This window comes from Furipterus horrens, unplaced genomic scaffold, assembly GCF_987537825.1.
Source record: "Furipterus horrens unplaced genomic scaffold, mFurHor1.1.pri manual_scaffold_8, whole genome shotgun sequence".
Taxonomy (NCBI): Eukaryota; Metazoa; Chordata; class Mammalia; order Chiroptera; family Furipteridae; genus Furipterus; species Furipterus horrens.
The window spans coordinates 98,328,887-98,350,896 of NW_028327178.1; the positions used below are offsets into that span (position 1 = coordinate 98,328,887).

The 22,010-nt window shown below is 46.5% G+C and overlaps 1 protein-coding gene across 12 annotated transcripts in view; it reads right to left on the reverse strand.

The window, feature by feature from the left end:
* Nucleotides 1-22,010, reverse strand: part of PTPRT (protein tyrosine phosphatase receptor type T) — a 690,852-nt gene that overhangs the window by 507,228 nt on the left and 161,614 nt on the right. For all 12 annotated transcript variants that reach the window (XM_090286424.1, XM_090286422.1, XM_090286420.1 and 9 more), the window contains exon 6: nt 5,539-5,832. In XM_090286424.1, the coding sequence (XP_090142550.1) occupies nt 5,539-5,832 (294 nt within the window). The remainder of the gene's footprint in view (nt 1-5,538; nt 5,833-22,010) is intronic.

A 22,010-nucleotide genomic window follows, 5' to 3' on the forward strand; every position in this document is an offset into this window, starting at 1 on the left:
AATCTCCCATAAACTGATAAAAGAAACTGAGGCACAGACAGGCACAGTATTCCCCAGCTAGCTGGTTGCAGCCTGAAAGAAAAACTAGATTCTTTTTGTTTCTAAAGCCCCTATTCTTGTCACAAAAGTCTAATGACCTACTATCACTACCTTGAACCTCTGAACCTCTCTTTTTTTTATCTCCCTGGAGACAAGAGAGCAGTAGACACATCAGTTCAAGAGGAAATCCATAAAGGTGTAAATTACATATAATGTGCAATCACCCCGCAGGTGGGGGCACTAGAAAGAGAGCCCTCCAGGTCAGTGGTCTCTGTCACGTTGCTGGTTGTAGATAGTCGGCTCTCACGTGGAGAGCCTGAACTCTGTGAGATCACAATGAAGTAGGGCCCCTCATTCCCAGGATCAAGCAATCATGGGGCGGGGGGGTTAGCAGGGGTGTGTGTGTGTGTGTGTGTGTGTTGTATGATCACTTGACTTGCTGGACTGTTGACTGGTGATTCCATACCATGATGTAAAGATTGCTGCTCAGATTCTGGCTCAAGCAGGACTTTGGGGGAATGAAGGGAAGAGCTTTCTGGAGATTACAAGAGACAGCTTTAGATAGCCGAAGGCCTGCTTTGGAGATAAGGACTATGTCCCCTGAGAGTAAAGTGAGGATCCATACCTGAGTGTTGCAGGGAGACAGATTTAGGTTACAATGAGGGAGAGTCTCTGTCTGACACTGGGTGATAGTTTTAAGACATCAACAAGCAAGTGCCCAGGACATGCAAAGTGGTGCCCGCGGAAGAGCTGCAGGGACCATCAGTGCTGTGTCTGCACCTCCGATTTCACCTGCCTTCCCTCCTTACTGGTCTGGGTGCCCATTCTCAATGCCATTGCCCTTGGTTCTCCCTGGGACTTCACATAGTTGATGTTAGCAGCCTGTCTGCTGCCCCAATTCTTTTAAACCTCATGGATGCTCTCTGCTCTTACAAAGGACCCCATGTAAAGTTGCATGATAATCAGGCCCACACTGGGCAGAGATTAATAGCAACAACCCAGGATCCCCAGCAGTGAAACAGTCTGCCATGAGAGGGTGTAAACTTACTACCAGGGGCAGCATTCAAGGTGAGCCTGGGGCGACAGGCACCAGACAGCCCTCCTAGGCCCGTCTCCTATCACTGGATGTGGGCCGTCAGGAATGGGCCAGAAGAAACCACCCACTGTTCTAGACAAGAAAACCTCTGAGAGTCCGTACTGCAAACCGACCATCACATTCTGAAGTGGGATGTCCCACTGGATGAGGAAGAACAACAAAAGAATATGGCCCACCGTTCCAGATGCCAGACAAGTAAGACTTCTGCTTTGCTATGATGATTCATAACCATAACATGCATTACAACGGCAGCAACTAATAATGATGATTTGTTTCATTATAAGCATCTAAAGAGCATTTTGCGCTTTCCAAAGCACTTTGATGTACATCATCGCATGTGCTCCCTGGGCCTGTATCTCAGGAAGGATGGGGAATGATCAAACGGAGCAAAAGGAACAAACTGATGAATGAATAAAGTAAATGAATGGGGCATCTCAAGAGAACAGGATGAAGAGAATTAAATTGCTTTCATCAGTACTAAGAAGTCCCTTTGATTCTAAAATCCAAACGCAATCAGGTAATTCTCACGGCAGAGGGACAGGTAATCGGCTGGTCTCACCTGTGCTCCAGGTTGACAAGTACCATCACCGGCTGTGCATCTTCACCTCACATGGAACTGACGCAACCCTAAACACACTCCCTTGCTCCTAGACCATCTTTTGTGTTTTCCACCTCAGGAAATGGCTCTGCCACTCATATCTCAGTCATCTCAACCAGAAGCCTGGGAGTCTCATCTTTGGCTCTCTTCTCCCATCCCTGCATTCCCAGATTCCTACCTGAAAACCTGTCCAGGCTTTGACTCATTTGGCTAAAAGTCTTGCTCTGAACTCTAGACTATGGGTCTGGGATGCTGCCAAACTCTTAATGATGAGCTCCACATTTAAGGGTTGGACCTTGCCAATGCCGTGATGGTGACCTGTCTGACCTGGCACAACCATAATACGTCCCCACCTGCCCTTACTGAATGGCCTGGCTCTCTGGTATCTCCCTGGGCTACATCTGAACTTGTAGCTTTTTGCTGTGAGCCTCTGCCTACTTTTAGCACGTCCTTACAAGGCCAGCCTCTGCCACCAGTGACTAACACAGTCTGGCACATGGAAGTGATTCAGCAGGTGTTTGGTGAAAAGGACTGTTGTTGCAGTGTATGGATGGCAGCCATTCATTCTCACCTCCATAGTCACCAGTCTCCCTATCACCCAATCCCACACGCAAGTGGACCCTTGCAGAGGAAACTCCATCAGTCCATCTACTGGGGTACTCCTTAGGCCAAGAGACTTGGCTCTCAGCATCTAATTGATTTGGGACCTTGGTTTGATGATTCTGAGCCTTAGCTTTCCTCCCACCTACCTCTCAGAGTTGCCCCAAAGACCAAGCAATCTAATGGGCATTCCCAGAGTGGAGTGTTGGTGGGTCACGGTCTCTCAGTGGTTCTTGAAGGTGGGTATTCATCAGCATCCCTCAGGGGGGCTCCTGAAAGCATAGGCCTCTGGGCCCCAATCCAAGACTTTCTGAATCATTAGGTTAGGGCTGGGGCCTGAGAATCTGCATTTCCAACCAATTCCCAGGGGTGCCAGAGCCGTGGGTCAGGGGCGCACACTGAGAACCACTGCTCTAGATCATTCTAAGAGCATTGCTCTTCCACGCCAACCTTGTTCTCCTCCACGAAGTTTGGTATTTCAATACTCGACTTTAGGTTTATGTTTTACCCTTTATGCTGTTTTGTTGGAATCTTAACCCAGCCTGTAAGTTCCTCTGGGCAGAAATTAAGCCTTGCACACTCCACACTCTCTTGTTTTCTATTTGTAAAATAATGAGTACATTTTCATTGTGATTAATAATGAATAGGGAAAGGGTGGGAGGACTCAGACTGCCAACCCCAATAAGCAGCATCCACAAATGACTATCAACCTTGGAATTCTCTTAAAAATTAATTGTGAGGCAAAGAACATTCTACTATCAGTGGTACTGTGAGAAAGGAGATCATCTTCTTGATGATACATTTTAGAAAATGTGGGTTATTGAATATTTTAGTCAAAACTTGCGTATAAAACCACAAACAGCATTTCAACTCGTAATTTTTATAGTGGTAGTCAGACAATTGTGTTTCCAACATGTAAAATCCATTACATGGTCATGGCAACAATTTTCAATAGATCGTAAATTTTTATTGAGATGATCATCGTGTGATTGAATTTCAAAATGCATTATATGATCATCAGCAATAAGGCCATGGGGGATCCTACAGTACTTTGAATATCAATTTATAAAGACCAGAAACCCTGGAAACTCTTAGATTTACCCTGGGGAAAGAGGGAAGTCTCATCGGCAGGATCAAATCAATTATTTTTATGGATGGATATGAATTGCAAAGCTGAGATAAGGTATTACCTGACTTAATAACATATCTCATGTCCTTTTAAAGTGGTAAGTTTCACGATCAGGTTTCAATGAGGAATTTTACCGAAGGCCCCGTTTTTGAAAATAATCAAGAAAACAGTATCTCTACTCATCATAGTGGTTCAAAGGAATCTTCCCAAGCAATGGAAATACTAACTTTGGGTTACACAGGGCCAAGATACACTACTGAGATACTTTAGCATGGTTATTGTCAATTTCTCTGGAACTCTTGCCTTGACAACATGAACGTTCCATCACAATCGCCATAGTAGGAAACACTTTGAGCATAACACAAATTTCCCACTCGCAGGGTGTGATTTTGTCTGTAGAAACACGAGTGAGGCCGAAAACTGCACCCCGTTGAACTGAGCTGCACAGGAAAACACACGGAGCGCTCACCTCCAATGCCTACCTACTCCCTCGGTTCACTTCACGTTAGGAGCTACCCCCACTCACCCACCCTGGCATTGTGACTTTCCATCACTTTCAGACAGCCCTCCTTCACTATGTCACAGCACCCTACAGGCTGCACCCTTTCTGATAACCTTGTCCACAAGCAAACGTCAGGACTTTTCAACATAACACACCATATTGCCATTTTTATGCATACCTTGGGCATTAACAGGTGTAAAACTGTGCCACCATTTTTACAAGGTTTTTCTTTCTTTCTTTCTTTCTTTCTTTCTTTCTTTCTTTCTTTCTTTCTTTCTTTCTTTCTTTCTTTCTTTCTTTCTTTCTTTCTTTTTATGTGTCACTGGTGAAGAATGAGTGTTGGGCCTCATGAGCCCAGTGTTTTTATTGCATAACTTTTCATAGTGCAGTGATTCTTAGGAACACGCTTGTCACAGTATAGTGGAACTGACTGTATTTTACTTAGCTTTTTGTTCCACAGTGGTCATTGTGCTGATGGGTCTTTATGTCCCCACCTTCTTCCTTTGGACCACCAGTCTATGCCACAGCTTCCCTGATGCCCCAGTGAAACACCCCTACTGTGTGTACCTCCCAGACAGCACATACATCTCTGTTCACTCATCCCAGTGTGGCCACCAAGCAAGGGCATTCGAGTCAGGGGCAAGTCCTGACTTTGCCACTTTGGACAAAACCTTTAAAAACAATGAGTCTCCATTCATTCATGTATATATGAGATCGGATTACTTATATTGAAAGAGGTGAAAAATCAGATAATATAAATAATGTGATTTGCAAAAAACAAACAAAAAAAGAACACTGAGCTCTTTATTTTCTTGAGTTGCATTCACATCCAGAACATCTCAGGGATATAGTAAGACACACTCTCGGCCAACACTCCTAATTAGAAACATCAGAGAGACCTGGAGCCCTCCGGGATATAATGGATCCAAATAGCCCTTCTGGACACAGTCCCAGCCAGCAAACTCTTAGGCATCATACAGGAACCTCAGACAAACAGTTGGAACCAAGGATGCCCAGGGAACACTGAGCCAGGTGCTTGTAGGGACAGAGAATCCAGAGAACCCTTGGAGGGTCAGTCCCAACCCAGACTCTTAGGTAGGAGCCAGGAGTCCCCAAGGGACACAGAGCTAGAAGGCTCTCATGACTAAGCAGCCCCAGAATCCATTGGGAGACACGTTCAGAGCCAGGAGCCCCCCAAAGACAGAACTGGAACCAGGAACCCTCAGGGAAACTGTCAAAACAAAGACCTCATTAGGGCCATAGGCCCAACCCAGGAATCCTTAAGGACACAGCCACATCAGAAACCTTGGATACACAGCAGGAGCCAGAAGCACTCAGAGATCAAGTCCCAGTGAGACCTTCAGGGGACATAGTCAGAGCCAAGAGGTCTGCAGAGATGCCTCCAAAGCCAGAAGGTCCTCTCAGGCCGGGACCAGCACTCGGACTGCTTTTCTGCACAACAGGATGCACACTCACATCAAGGAAGTTTAGGGACAACTGTTGCAGAAAGCCAAGAGGATCCCTCGCAGCAACTGCCCCGCCTCTCCAAATGAAGTCAGGAAGGAGGCTCTTACCTGCACACTTGGTCCTGGTGGTGAGCGGAGGCCCTGGGGGGCCTGTGCCCCCCTCTCCTGGCCTTGTGAGTAGAACCCGTATCTCATACTCCACATCGGGGTCCAGATGCCACAGCTTATAGTTGGGAGAGTCAACTATGTGGGTCTCAGCCCAGGTGCCGGTGGTGGTGCGGTACTCCACCTCCTTCAGGATGATGGGGCCATCCCCGATGATGGAGTTGGCATTGGGCTTGATCCACAGGTATGTGGCCCCCACCGCCAGCAGCTCCGGGGGCGCGATGGGCGTGGGGGGCTCTGAAAGACAAACCATCAGAAAAGAATGTAAGGCTCACGTGGTCCGCAGAACGGAGTTCCGGCAAGTGAGGAAAAGGGACAGGATTCCAGACAGAGCCATAAAAACACAGCCCAAATTCTTTTAACCCCATTCGTGTCTTACCATAATTTTCATGTTTTTACACGTTAAGTACCTGAATTGGTATTTCTTCAGTAACTATATTTAATACCGACTGTATCTCTTTCATTTAAAGAAACGGAAGCGAGAAGGCAATTGTGAGAAAATGGGTTTTCCCAGAGCCCAGCCAAGTTGGCTGGGTTCACTGATATTCTGCCTTCAACCCTCCAATGTGAACCTGCCTTTACTGAAGTGGAACTTAGTTCAAACGCCAGCAGGGTGAGGTCTGCAAACATTTCTTTTACAGGAACGCATAGATTGTTAGTGGACATTCTCCCAAAGAGTGATTGGGGTCGAAGAAGCCAAAGGATGATGGCACCAGGAAGCATTCCACTTCTTCCTCAATTGTAGCAGGTTCCTCCAGCAGTGACAGTGTTACCGGCCACAATGGCCCCTGCGGGAGTCAAGGGTCAAGGGTACAGCTATGCCAAGTTGTATTGCATTTGCTACCTGTGGCTGCCCCTCTTCCATTAAGTTCTGTATCTTCAGCGCATAGGCCAGGGTTTCAAAAAGCATTATGGTTGCCTCCCACTGGCAAAGCTGTAGAAATCCACATTTATTTTGTACTTCTTTGCCAAGATATCTTACTTGCATTACTTTGTGTAGTTCTTGGGACATTAGCACCTCTATTTTGATGGAAAAAAACCTGACAACTCAAGTGACCAGGTCACCTAACCAAGATCATGGGATTAGGCAGGACGGAACCAGCAACTGCATGTCTCCCAAGACCAGCTCTCCCTTTGGGAGGTTGTTTACCTCATGATACCCATTTTGTAAAAATCAAAGTGGATATATTTTTTTATTTGTTGAAAAAAAAATAGCAGTGGAACAACAATAAAGAAAGTGAAAAGCAAGAGGAAATATGTTCCTTTCCCTATCACCCAACATAATAGCCTTTTTTATTTCTCCATGTTCCATTCCAATTCCTAGTCACATGCATTAACTTTTTCCATGGGGTTCCAGTAGCACATAGATACAATGTACATTTGTTTTTCCTTCACTTATTATATTCTAAGGGCTTTGCTTACATACTACATGGATCTTACCATCACTGTCTTTAATAGCTACAGAATAATCCATCACATAATCGCACAAACTAGTCTCCAGCCGATGTGCACATGAGTTGGCCCAAGGTTTGCTATGGTAAATAATGCTGCAATGACTCCAGTCCTGCTTGTCTCATATTTTCTGAGGACCAACTTCCAGGAGTGGGATTGTCTGTCAAGGGGTATGAGCAAGTGAATGACTCTGTGAGCAGAATTGGGAAGAGGAGGGCAGGGAGATTTGGGAGGTGGAGTACAATATAAATGTGTTCAGGAACTTTTAGAGACCTTCTGCATTATTCGGGTGGCTGAGGCAGGCATGAGTTTCAGTTTGGATCTCAAGTGAGAGCTTCTGAATAGATAAAAACTCATTCAATGTTTTCTTTCTCATTAATTACCTAGCAACAAAGATTCTCCACAAACAGAATAATTGCTCTGAAACAGAGGTGGACAATATTTTCTCAGTGTGACTCTGAGCAAATCTTAAGGGACAGCTTCAGATTGCCTCTATTACAGCCTGCCATTTGGCCAGAGAAGGAAATTAAGCAGATTAGTCAAGCTAGATGCTCTTCTTTACAAAGCCATGGAGGTTATTACTCAAGGCCTTGTTATCTCAAAGGTGTTTGCAAATTGATTTTTGGATAATTTGTTTCAGGTAGAGAAGTTAAGTTGGCAGGCAGATTATTTCTGGGCTCTTCCTTTGTGTATTTTAAATATACAGAGCCTTTGATCACCATTATCAACTCTCCAGAGTTCACATCAGTCTCCAGTGAGGCCCCAAGGGTGATATTTGTAGCTCTGTGATCACCTTGCCCAACTCCTTAATATAATTACTCATTGACTGGCCCCGGACAGAAGTAGGAGCAGCTGACTTCAATGCTTTGGGCCTGGAGCAAGCGGCCACATTAAGCCCTCGTCCACCAACTGGCACCATGGTTTTTGCTCTCCTGTTTGAAGCATTAGCAGTAAATTGCTGACCACCAGAAAGAAAATAAAGTATTAATCTTTTCAATGGCGAGTCTCTTTTTGCATATTTCTGATGGTCGGTGCAAGTATAGCTACAAATGCTCCCATGAGTATAGAAATGTCACCATCTCAGATGACTTACTGGTTCACATGGCCATGTGCAAACGAGCCAACACAGTTATCTCTCCCTCTGATCCCTCAAGAATACCAAGAAGACATCAGTGTTTTCTGTACCTGGCACCAAAAAGCCATCGGATGATTGTTCTGTCTTTTCTTTTCTTTAATAATCCACTGATTATCATTGGCATTCTTTAGAAGTCACATGTACTAGCAGCTCAAAGAGCTAGAAGCTGGGGTAAGACACACAATTAATTTTTTGAGGTAGAAACCACCTTTTTACAAAATGCACAGGAAGCCCATGCTGATTTGGGTCAGCTCTCCTCTCTAGCTACAATGAACTATTCAAGCAGACAGCACAAGAAACCGGTGAAGCCATCTAATGCAACCATCAGAGTTATCAGAAAGGAAACTGAGGCCCAGGGAGGGCTCCCGACCTGTAAAGTCAGAGGGTGGAGGTAGGGCATGAGCACTCAGGGCTCAGGCAGCATTCCTGCCCACCCTTCCTACACATGTAGTTGAGCTATTTCCGTAATGAACTAGAGGGGTCATTAAAGGACCTTGACACCCATAGCTCTGAACTTCGGGGATGCACAGGTCCTTATAAAAACCTGGTGAGAAATCCCAGACTCTCTTCCCAGGAAAATGCACATAAGCACATTACCTAGAGTTTTGTGCACCATCTCAGAAACCCATGAACCCTGTGAAGCCCACACATAAAGCCCTGAAGAGTCTAGGTTGAAAATAAAGGAAGACAGACCACATGCCTGTGATAGCTTACACATCTCTGGGACCCCAAAGTCACCCTTTGTTGTAGGGCTAGAGAGGGGGAGTACAACCATGTAAGTGAACGGAACTTGATGTAGAGGTCACAGATCTAGTACTCCAGGCCCCCAGGTTCCCAAACATTTGGGTGAAAACGAACATACTAGGATTTCCATAGGTCAACTCCAAGTCAATGTCTAGCTTCCCGTGACCCTGACCCACTGAACAAATTTATAGATTAATATTTCAGCTAAGATATTTAAAGGATAAAGACAAGACCTGCCCATGAAATGTTATAACCTAAGTAGAAATCTTCCATGGAGGATGTCTCAGTAGCGTGGGTTGCCAGTACAATATACCACAGACTGGGTGGACTGAACAACAGACACTGCTCACAGTTCTGGAGGCTGGGAAGTCCAAGGTCAAGGTGCTGGCTTCTTACTGTGTCCTCCCATGGCAGAAAGAAGGAGCTCTCCAGTCTCTTCCTCTTCTAATAAGAGCATTCATCCCATAAGGAGGGTTCCACCCCCCCTCCTTAACTGTATCTATACGTAATCACCTTCCAAAGTCACCACCTCCTAATACAATCACATTGGGGGGGGGGTGTAGGTTAGAAACTCAGCAGATGAATTTGGGGGAGGGGAGGGACATAAACATTCAATCCTTAGCAGCGGTCATGTGTTCAAATCCACTTTTCTCTTCATAAAGGACTTTGCCTAATTGCTGGGGTCTTGAGGTGAACAATCTGGCAGAGAGAAACTCCCTATGATAGAAATCCTATTTAGTATGTACCCTGTGCTTCTCATATGCCAGAGTGCTAAGTGTGGAATTTAGTGGTGAAAATAAATACAGGCTATTGGCGCCCAAGGAATCAGAAGGTATGTCAGCCAACTAATACAGCCGTGACAATAAAGTGCCATGAGGGTCATGATGGGGGTGACAGAGACAGACACGAGGCCTGTAAAGGGGCCTAATCTGGTCTAGAGGTTAGGAAAGCTCTTACAGAGAGAGCCTGAGTGTGATCTGTGGGCCCAGGAATTCATGGAAGTCTGTGGGCAAAGAGATGGTCCTGAGAGCCTGTAGTTCTGAGTTGCTTGGAAAAGTACACATGGGGCCAGAATAGAAAAATAAAACTATGTGTCTGAACACTTGTTCACTTATTCACTATATAAACATTGAGTACCTGCTATATGTCACATTCTGTCCTAGGCACTGAGAATACAGCAGTGAACAAAACAGACACAGTGCTGGTGGCCAGGAGCTCTAGCTTTCACTCAAGGACTGAGAGAGGCGTAAGGAGAAAACTATCTGATTCAGAACCTGTTGAAGACAATGAAATCAGAGAACAAGCCAGGCCTAGGGGGGTACTTAGGAATCAACCGGATGCACAGCCACAAAACAGAATACTACACAGCACGGAAGAAGAAACAAACAGCTGCCACACAATATAGATGGATAGCAAAAGAAAACTATAGTGTGTAAAAAGAATGCTTGATGGTTCCATCCATATGAAAAGTTCAAGAACAAGCAAAGTTGATCTAAGGTGATAGAAGTCTGAATTACAGTTACTTATGGAAGCAGGTACTGACGAAGGTGAGGCATGAGAGAACTCTCCGGGTGACTGGAATATGCTACATATTCATTTGGGTGATAAAGTATTAATAATAATGAGAAAAGGGTTACCTCTGATGCGGTGATTGCCTGGAAGGGGGCATGAGAAAAGTTTCTGGGGTGTTAAAATTTTCTGTAACTTGACTAGAGTTGTGTCGTCGGCAGCCGTCCGTCTCGAGAGACGATGGTGTAGCTTCTTAAGAGTCTATCTGCACCGCCAAGAATGGTTGTGCAGTCCGACTCGGGAGTGACACGGTATCTGTCTCCTCCCGTATTGAATCGACATCTTGCGATGACGCTGGAGTGTCCTCTCCAGTGAAGCTGAAGCTACAGAGCCTGGGCAGGGTGATATGGAGGGTCTGCTGTTGCCCATGCAGCAGACCCCCCCTCTCTTCGCAGCTGAAGGGTCCAAGGGAAAGACGGAGTCAATACAGCTTGGATTCAGGTGTGCCGCAGGAGTTGCCGGTGTTGACTACAACGTCAAACCGCCTTAGGGACTCCGGCTCCGGATTTTCTGTCGGGGTTTACTCCCTTAGCCTTTCCCCTGAAGAGGTATGCCGCAAGGCAGTGGAGGTTTTTTGGAGTCAGAGTTTTCCTTCTCTGATGTGCCCTGACTGGAAGATCGAACCAGCGACACTTAGCTCTCAGGCCGACGCTCAATCCACTGAGCCAAACCAGCCAGGGGTAAACTAGAGTTGTGTAAGACTCATCAAACCACACACTTAAAATATAGATATTTTGCTGTGTGAAAATGATACCTTAAAAAAAAAAAAAAGACTAAGGAAAAGAAACACACACAAATATGGCTAATCTGTGACCCAGCAGGTAGGAAAGATGTCACTACACCTTACCGGGAACTGAACTGCAGAATATTTGGGGGAATAAGCCTTTAATTCTCTATCATATCTCTGAACTGTGCAAAGCTAAGAATAATTGTTTGACATTTGATGGCACTCTCAGCTCACAAAATTTGGAACCAAATCAAGAGGGAGGAAGCCTGGCCTCCAGGGAGCTGAGGTCCACATTGAGAGATGGTACTGGCCCCTCTAGCCAGCCATCAAAGCCTTCGGGACAAGGCTCCATGAGCCATCCTGGGCAGCAACACCCGCTACCTGCCGAGGCTCTCCTTCAACACGGAGGTGGTGAGGTGACCCTTACTGTAATTCTGCCTCGTCCTCGGGCAGCAATCTCCAGACCAATTCTGTCTTTCTTTTCCCTGCTGTGAGCTCTTGTAACAGTTTGACTCCCCAGAAATTCCTACAGAGAGCAAAAGTGCTTCAAATAGCCGGAGAACAGGCTTGGCGCCGATGCGCTGTCTGCTCCAGACAGAAATCAAATGTTTTGAGAAAAAACGAATGTTACTAAGATGAGAAGTGAGCCTTGATAGGTTTAAGGTGGCTATAACCTGGCCTCCCACACTGTCCACCAGCCTCCTGACCCTACCTGGCCGCCTTTCTAACTGCACTGCTATTTTCTGACCCACGGGGTCTGCAGGAACAGCCGTGCCCCACCCCACCCACCCATGTACACACATGCCCATACACCATTTCATCATTCCCACCGCCAGACTTTTGCACATGCAATTTCCCCCCCAATGGAATGTCTTTCCCTTCACTCTTAATCCAACTATGCCCTCCCCCCGCCACCCCCAGTTCTGCTTCATGACAACTCAGTTGTGTGAGGACTTAGCACAGAGTAGATGTTCAGAAGCATCCTGCTGATTAGATATTCTCCTGATTGGCATGCAACCCTGCTTCATAAAATTATGAACTGAGGATCAAAAGGCAGAGAGGGAACTGGCTTGGGGCCGGGGTCTGAGTCTTTTTTTCTTTTTCCCTGGCTTCACCACGAGCCAGCTGGGTGACCCTGGACGGAACACTTGACCTTTGTGATTCTCAAGTTTTTCATCTTTGGAATGAATGACTGTTTTAGAATTCAAATTTTAAAGGTATCTGAGTTTTCTGCCAGAGACTATAGGGATTCTATGTGGATATGCTCACTGACTCTACCCTGGTGGGAGTTATCCCACCGTAGACCCCACCTTCTCTTTCTTCTCTGGGGTGGGCCCACGAGGTCCCTGAGCAGAAGACACAATCAGTAGATACACTCGTCCCTTGCTATCCGTGGGGGATTGATTCCAGGACCCCCGTGAATACCAAAATCTGTGGATGTTCAAGTCCCTCATGTAAAACGGTGTAGTATTTGCATACAACCTCTGCACATCCTCCCGTATACTTTAAATCATCTCTAGATTATTTATAATATCTAATATGATGAGAACGCTATGTTATACTTTACTGTTTAGAGAATAATGACAAGAAAAAAGCCTGTACATATTCAGTACACATATAACCACTGTAGGCCGAACTACATGATACATGTCAGCAACAATGTAAGGTTGGGGGGGTGGTTGGTTGACTGGTTGGTTGAATTCACCTACACAAAACCTGTGAATACAGAGGACTCGCTGTACAGCATCCAATTAACCAGTAGGTACCTACCAAAATTAGTCTTTGTGACCTAACCTAACACACAGTTAATGCCCGATAAATATTTGATATTTTACTTAAATACATAGAGAACATGTTGGAAGTTTTCCCCAAATAAGATGTTAGGGTAGCAATACAGAAACAGACGAAGCTAGAAGGGGAATGTTATAGAGAACAGTAAACGGACATCCACGCTACTAAGAATTAGAAGTGTTCAGGGAGGAGATCTCAAACAACTGGCAACAGAGCAATAATCAAAGACATGGCTAAAAAATGTCTTTGAAATAAATGAAGTTCTGAGTTTGTAGACTATGAAGAGCACAGTGAGTTCCAGACAAAATCAATGATGAGACTCAAACTTAAGCACATACTGGCAATATTTTGAAATACAAGACTTAAAGGAAAATACCCACAAGGATCTAGACAAAAAAACAGCTCTGTATCAAAATGAAATGACTCAAAAATCAGTTCTCAGACTTCATTGCTGCAATCTGAAACCCTGGGATAGGACGGTGAGGATGACAACCGTAATAATATAAATGACAACAGTGGCAGCTAATAAACACTGCAAATTCTTATGCATCTGTCACTCTTCTTATGCCTTAAAATATTAACTCATTTAATCTTCACAGCAACTCTAGGGCTAGATACCATTATGATTCACATGTTTTTGAAAATAAGAGAGAGAGGCAGATTAGGTAACTCTCCCAGTGTCAAACAATTAGAAATTCAAAGAGTCAGGATCAGGGCCACGTTTGTCTTCCCAGGGGTCTTGCACTCCCAAGCACAACGATACAGCACACACACCAGGTTTTAAGAGGACGTTTTATGTCCCCTGAATTTTACAGCCACTAAGTTGCAATGCCAATGAAAGACACTTTCAGAGTCTGAAGAATATAGGAAACATGCTGTCCACTTGAGCTTCCTTTACAGAAAAAATTACTTTAAGATATACCCCAGTCCACCCTGGCATGACTCTAAATCATGATATCTAGGAACGAGAAATTGAGATATTAAACAGATTGGTCCTATGGGAAGTCTACTACCACAAGACCCTTCTTTCTCAGATGAGGGTCTAGAAAAGAAGCATCACCTCCTGCCAGATTGAGTTGCAGACATAACCCAAACTGTAAAAGCAGAGAGAACTTCATGCCTCTCCTCCCTATGGAATTCAGAGTATGTTTAATAATAAGCAAGTTCATTTTGAGTGCTTAACCCTAGCTTTGGCAATAATTTTGAAAATAGATGCAAATAGTTCTTTGGAATAGTTTCTCCCTCAGACAAGACCATCCACAGGTACACAAATTAAATTTTAACTATATTAAAATAAATGACAAAAACCCCACCTACTTATGCCTATTAAAACAACTAGACATAAATACCCCAAAATGGTGATGCTTTCTTTAGAGTTGTGAGTAATGAGTGCCGTTTTCTTTTTTTTTCCTTTTCTTTTCTTCTTTGTTCTCCTACAAATGTGCTCTAATAAATCCACATTCCTTGTTTATTTGAAAGTAAGCATTTTAAGTAAGGTCTGCCTCTATGTAGAGCTTTTACCACTGGGCGGGACCTTTGTCGGCATTCTGTGGCCTCCATCACTGGGAATATTTAACAATCAATTTCCTCTCTCATCTGCCCAGGTCCCCAGTACCAGGTAGCAGGAACCCAGAACCAGAACTGTGTCCACGTGCTCATCCAGTGCCCACCCATGGCCTCCTCACAAGGACAGAGAGGTCTTGGCTGCTCTGTTGCTGCTCAGAGGCCCCCCACCCCAACTGGAGGCTTGCCTTCCAAATAGTCCTCTCAACAAAGCCACTAGTATTTCAGAGCGATTTACCTGTTTCCTCATCTTTCTCCCTCCAGGGACCCCAACAAAGCTGACAGTATCACTCCCATTTCATGGATGAGGACACCAAGGCTCAGCTGCTTTAGGTAACCTGCCTAATCTCACCTAGCCAGTCAGCAGATAGGTTCAAAGCCAGGTGTCCTCTAAGTCTGCACTCATTCCTCAGTACTGCATGGACCCCTTTTATGCTGCGGGTATCGACATAAAAAGTATGTTTGTATTTCAGCCCCATGGTCTGTGAAGATGGCAGGAGGGAAGTGCTAGGGATCACCAAGGACTACCAGTGTGCCGGGCACTGACCCAAGGACTTCAGGCATTACCTTACTGAATCCTGGCCAACTCTTCCAGGCAGGTGCTATTACCAGTCTCATTTCATAACTTAATTAAAAAACCCAGAAGCTTAAAGGAATTGATGGCTCACGATTTTAAGGCTAGTAAGAAAAGGAACAAGGATTCGACTTAGGAAGATACCAGAGCAGCGCTAGCTCATACTGCCTTGTGCTAATAATATTCCCACAGTAGGGGAAGACCAAGTGATTCATCCGAGGCCACAGAGGAGTGGTCTCGGTCAGTAGGAGAAGCCAGATCGGATAACTGGTAGTTGTTAACCCGGCAGCAGTGACTACAGTCAACAGTCACAGAATCACACATGTGGCAGACAGAGGAGGTCACTGAGCTCTACCTGCCCAGTGCAGAGATCCCCAACATGTGGCTCTGACTCAGCCAGAAGACCCCCAAGGGTAAAGAGCACACTCGCTATTGTCCACACAACTGGTGAAGAGTTTTAATAGTGAGAAGGTAGTATGAAATATAAACCAGAGGTCTCCCTCCACTTGCTGTCCACCAGGTGTCATGACACACTGCTGAGGGCTGGCTTCTCTCCACTGGCCACTAAGCTCTCCCCACCCACACCTGGACACACACATGACACACAAGTAGTGCAGGTACACCTGCTTATGCTGCTCTCTCCACCAGATCGCCCTTCCCCTCCTCCAGGGGGCTCACCTTTCCTCACCCTCCAAGAGTTGGCTCTCACCTCAAGGCAGTGTCTCTGTGCTTTGTGAGTGTCTTAGCCCAGGGTCCCAAGAAACAGAGCATGAGGCAAGGATTCTGTGCAAGTGATGGCTGGGGAAGAGTTCTTAGAAGGAGGCAGGACAGGAGAAGGGTCAAGAAGGGGGCGGTGTGGGCTACAGACTGGGTCAGGCTGTTCCCACAGGTGTCCTGGAGCACAAAATGTGCCACCTCATGGTCCCCCATTGGGGTAAAAGGGTCGGCCATTTGTGCCCCTGTGTCATTAATTGGATATGGACTGCTCTAGGGGTACAGTCATTGTCCCTTCTATTAGTTTCCTAGGACATCTACAGCTAAGTACCATAATCTGGGTGGCTTAGAGCAACAGAAACTTATTTTCTCACAGCTCCAGAGGCAAGAAATCTGAAACCAAGGTGTCAGCTGTGACATGTTCCCTCCCAAGGTTCAAGGGAAGAACCTCCCTCGCCTCTTCTGGCTCCTGGTGTTTATCTTTCCTGGCTTATAGATGCATCGCTCAGTCTCTGCCTCTGCCATCACAAGGCCTTCTCCCAGGTGCCTGTGTCTCTTCTTAGAAGGGCTCCAATCACACTGGATTCCATTTGAATGTAAATTATATCTGCAGAGACCTGCCTATTTCCAACAGAGTCACATTCTGAGGTTCCAGGAAGAATGTAAATTTCGGGGAAACATTATTCAATCCAGTCCAAGGGGCAGCTATGAAGAGCCTTCAGCAGCCAACACGCATGGCACCAAGGGGCTGGGCGCACCACCTGGTAAAGGGGACTCGGGCCAGGCACTGACAGCATCCTCTGTAGTGGACAGCACCCTCCTCGGTTCATGCTGGACACACATTCAGCACAGAACTTGCACGTTATATGTAGGTTACCTGATGATGGCTTTGTCCCAAGGGCACAGACCAAGCCATTTGTGCCTGTGGCCCCAGCACAGGGGGCTTTGACCCTGAAGTCACAGCACTCTGGGAGGTCTTCCCTGCCCACTGTGGCAGCCCTTGCACCCTTGAGGATGCAGGCTGTGAACGCTTTTATTCCTTCTCTCTTCTGGCATACATATTGCTAATTCTTAGGATTCTAAGCCATTTCCTTCTGTGGCATGGCGTCTGTTCCTCTCCCATCCTCATCACATTTTAATCTCTCTCATACATAGAACAGTAGTGAAGGCTCACATGTGAATCCCAGCTCAGCCACCTTTTAGCCATATGCAGCAGGTGCTGGTGCCACCAGCTCACCTTCCCTTGACCTGTCCTGGAGGTCACTTGTACTTATGGTGGTTAATACCTCCCCGCACTGATGACTTTCTACTCTCAACATCTACATATCCCTGCCTGGTGGCTTTCTATCACCATCCATGTGTGATGGCCCCACTGTAGGGCAGACTGGCCAGGCCTGGGCGCTACCACTTGCAGGAACAATTCTTTCCCAGTGAGGGATGAGCATTGGCAATTATATACTCAGTTTTCGTGGGTGCCGATGATGCAGTGGGCTTGGTTTACTCAGTCCTTTGGAGCATCTCTAGTGGGATAGAGCACCAGGTTCCACCAGGGCTGCCACTCCATTATTACATTCTTATCTCTACCAGGGTTCCCTTCAAGTTCCCAATAAAGTTCTTGCAAAGCTGTGTCTCGGGGTCTGTTTAGGAGGCAGCCAAACTAAGATATTATGCAAACCAGGGAAAGCTGCTTAACTTCTTTGTACCTCAGTTTCCTTATCTGTAAATGGGGGTTGCAATGAAGATCAAATAAGGTACAGTAGTCCCTCTCTATATCGCAGTTCACCTTTCACGGCCTGACTGTATCACAGGATTTTTTAAAATATTATATTTAATTATTTATTGCGGGTATTTTGCTATATCACGGGACTTTGCAGTACAGTATGTGTATGTTGTTAAAGTTATGTAGGTTTAAGAGTGTAGAACATGTTTAAGAACATAAGTAGTGTTTATAAAAGTGTGGAAAAGGTTAATAAGGGAGTGGGAAAGGTTAATAAGGGACTGAGAATGGTTTATAAGTGTGTGGGAAGGGTTTATAAAGCCTTAAAATATATATAAATACTAAAATAAATGTAAGGTTCCTACTTCGTGGATCTTCACCTACTGCGGTGGCGGTGGGGAGAGGGAGTCTAGAACGTAACACCTGCAATAAGTGAGGGAATACTGTATTATGCTCAATGCCCTTAGAAGAGCCCTACCACATAACAAGTGCGCCATGCTAGCTACCATTATCTTCATCTCTTCATCCTTCCTTCCAACCGACAGTCATTGGGCCAAGCAGCCGTCAGTGGGAGACTTAGCTGGGCCTCCCTTTTGGGCCCACTAGAGAGACACGAAGATCCCATTAAAGGCACTGCCCCTTCCTGCGTCAGGATAATGAGGGGCCACAGCAATGCCCGTGGGGACTGCTGCCGGCTCTTTCACAGGAAAACACGTTGAAGTGCTCAGCCTCAGTCTACTTAGCACAGTCACATCGCTACCACGGACGTCATGTAAAAACGCGTAATTCAATGGCGGAGTTCCAGGAGAGTCTGCATGATCTGCAGCTCTCTGTCTGCTCCTGATTCCTTTCTCTCCCCCTGCACCTCAACATTTTCAAGATCACTCTTTGCTTGGGCCACTTCACAACATTAAGAGCAAAGTGATCCTTCTAGAAGAGCCTTTCTTACCTTGTGGGCTAATCAAGAGCCCTAAGAAAGTATGAGTCAAGACTCGATCTCTCCCAGAGAGGGGCCTCGGAGAGCCAGGATTCTAAACCTTCAGCATCAGAGGCCATGAGGAAGCTTCTTGTTCCAGAAAAGCACAGGCCCATGCTCAGGCCCCTTAGCCTCCCTGGCCCCACCTGGGCCCAGCAGCCTGGCTACAGAGAATTGGGTAGAAGGAGCCCATGGCTTACCAGTTTGGATCTCTGAGTTCCAGAGATATCCAAGTCTGTGCTCCCACATGATGGGGGGAGCTGTTGATAGTCCCACAGGGCAAGGGCGAGCTATGTGCCTGGCTCTACCCCAGGACTTACCGACATAAACTCATTTATCCCTCCTTTCATGCTTCAAGGTAAGTACTATTATAGTTTCCATTTCACAGATGAGGAAACTAAAGGAGTGTACTGGTTATTTTCCTTCAAGTCCTGTAGGTTCATACGATCCTGGTCTGGGACTTCTGGGCTCCCTTGGTCAGCTTCGGTTCAGTCGTGCCAGTGGGGGCTCTACGTGGAGAATAGAAGCTGGAAGAGTACAGGAGCTGCCTTCTTCCTGCTTCAAGGTCCTTTCAGCATCACTCCAGCAACAGAGATGGCTATGCTCCAGGCTTTAATTTCTTCTGATCCTCACAGAACCCTTCACTCAGCATCTTTCCAGAGGTACTAACAAAAGCTAGGCCAGGCCCCCTTACTGGTGTGGGACCTCCTGTTGCAGAGGCCCAGCATCAGCCCTACAGGCACCTCCTCCAGACCCCCATCTCTTCCCTTGTGTTACCCTGACCCCAGGTGCAGCAGATGCTTCCCGCAACGCCTGCTACTTTAGTGCCCCCCCACCTTTGCTCTGACAAACTGCCAACATTTGTATAATTCCCTTCAACAAAAGCTCTTTGCTTGAAATTGCTCTTAAGGTTTGGGGTTTCTTTCCTGGACCCTGAGTGATAACAGGAAGACATTATAATGATCTTCAATTTGCATGGGAGGAAACTAAGGCACAGAAGTTGAGTAACTTGCCCAAGGTCAAGTGGCTAGGACATGGCAACTCTGCATACCTGGCAGTCTTGCTCTAGTGATTTTAAGTAACGCACTGAACTGTCCCGACGTTCCCACATGTCTGGCCAGCCAGAGAGTAAGGCAGGTAAATGGCAGCCAGAGAGATACGCTCTTTTGTTCAACAAATAATTACTGAGGGCTGATTCTATCTTCTGAAGATAGTGAATCAAAGTAAATTTAACTGTCTCTCCCTTGGAGGAACCTAAGAGACTGGGGAGTGCAACAGATGCAGAAATGAATAATCTCCAGGATAAAAAAGGCTGGAGCGTGGCAGAACCAGGATCCTGTGGACACACAGAGGCATGTGGCCTGCAGAAGAATGGCCCCAAAAGATGTCCATGTCCTCATTCCCAGAACTTTGTATAGCAAAAGGCACTTTGAAAATATGATCAACAATCTTGAGTGGCAAGAGGATCCTGGAATATCCACGTGGGCCCAATGTCATCACAAGGATCCTTATAAATGCAAGAAGAAGGCAAAAGGACTGTAGTCAGAGGGGGATTGAGAGATGTGGCACTACTGTCGTTGAACATGGACAAAGAGGCCATGAGCAAGAAATGCAGGTGGCCCCTAGAAACTGCAAAAGGCAAGGGAACAGACTGTCCCCTAGAGCCAGAAGAATGCAGCCCTGTGACCCATTTTTGACTCTGACTTCCACATTTGTATGATAGTAAAAGTGTGCTGTTTTAAGCCACTGTCTGGGGTAGCTATAGCAGCCCCCGGAAACGAATACATGGAGGAGATCAGCTGGAGGAGCTGAGGGAGGCTTTCTGGGGAAATTACACCAGGAGAGGCGAGTCCACCGGGCACCTGGCGAGGAGGGAGCCTTCAGAGACAAGGACACACTGGCTCACTCCGGAATGGCACAGGCTGCTGAAACACAGACGAGAGTGGGAAAAACAGCACAAAGGCCATCGGAGAGGTCACCAGGAACCAGATCAGCAGTCTTCCTGCGGGGCATCCCGAGGCTTTCCAAGCAACGTGACGCAGGCACATGTTCTTTCTGGCCACCTCCTCTGAGTTCAGGTTGAAGAACGGGTTGAAAGGAGAGAGACTAGAGTCAGGGAGAGTCATATCCAGTACTGAGGGGAGAGATGATGGATGTCCGGACCAAGGCAATGGCCCTGGGGCCAGAGAGGCAGAGTCACAGAGACCAGGAGACTGGGTAGGACTTGGTCTTTGATGAGATGTAGCAGTAGGGAGACGGGACCAGTATGAGTAGAAAGCTAGGCTTCAGCAGCCTGGCTGAGTTCCCCACATGTACACGCTGTGGAGCCTCGGTCTTTCTTGGCCCCCCACAATGCTTGTCTAGTCCACATAAGTGGGCGTCCGCTTCCACTTCCCTGCCCAGCATCCCAGGGCATTGTACTGGCTCCTCCGTGCCCAATGCTCCAAACTACATCTCTTGCATTTTCAAATTCATTTCCATTTAGGAAGGGCAGTGTGGTGTTTTGAAAGTGCATGATATCACCAGGTCAGACAGATAGAGTTGGGCTTCGAACCCCTATGACTGAATTGTGTAGTTTCGGGCAAGGTGTGTAATTCCCCTGAGCCTCAGTTTCCCCATGTATAAAACCAGGCTGATGAGTCATATCTCACTGGGTCCTTGTGAATGAAGCCCAAATGTAAATGCCTGGAACCCAACAGGCCCTGTATAAATGTGAGTTATCTTCCCCTCCCACCTCATCACCCTCTCTATGAATGGGCCACTCGACCCAGCTTCTCCAGCCTCCGGTGATCTGTACTCAGCATCTCGGGCTCCTGTAGCAGATGTGATGAAATCAATTTCAGCGTTATGCATGAGGAAGCCGCCAGTCTCCCCCTGGGATGGTTAACTCACACTCAACAAGTACCAGGAGGAAAACATGGCAGCCGTCTTAACAGAACACATCTGAGAGAAGTGAGGGTAGAAGAAAAGGGGGACGGTGGGAGGGAGGGAAAAAATATGCTACTCAGGGCGACCTGAGTCTGGGCAGCTTCGTCAGTTGCTACGCTACCAGTCACCGTGAGAGAGAGAATGAAGGGGGCTGGGGCTTTAGAGATATTGTTATTTTGCAGATTTCTCTCCTGGCATATCTGTAATGCAGGGTAGGGGAGGTACATAATTAGTCTCTAAGCTGGTGAAATGGCTGGAAGTGGCTAGAAGTATAGACTGCTCTGAGGTGTCAGGAAAGGGTGTCCAGATGGATCAAGGGGCTTTTCCATAACAGCCTGATCAGTCTGTGGGGAGAGTTTAGGAAGTGACTGCCCCCTTTATGCAAAGGAACCGAGAAGTAAGCCTCTGCCACAGGCCCCCAGTCCCCCTAGGGTTGCCTCTGGGCTCTGTGACATTCAGCAGGAAGAGAATTAGGAAGACTGAATAGCAGCTCCTTAGAAAAGGACTTTGAAACCATAGAAGGCT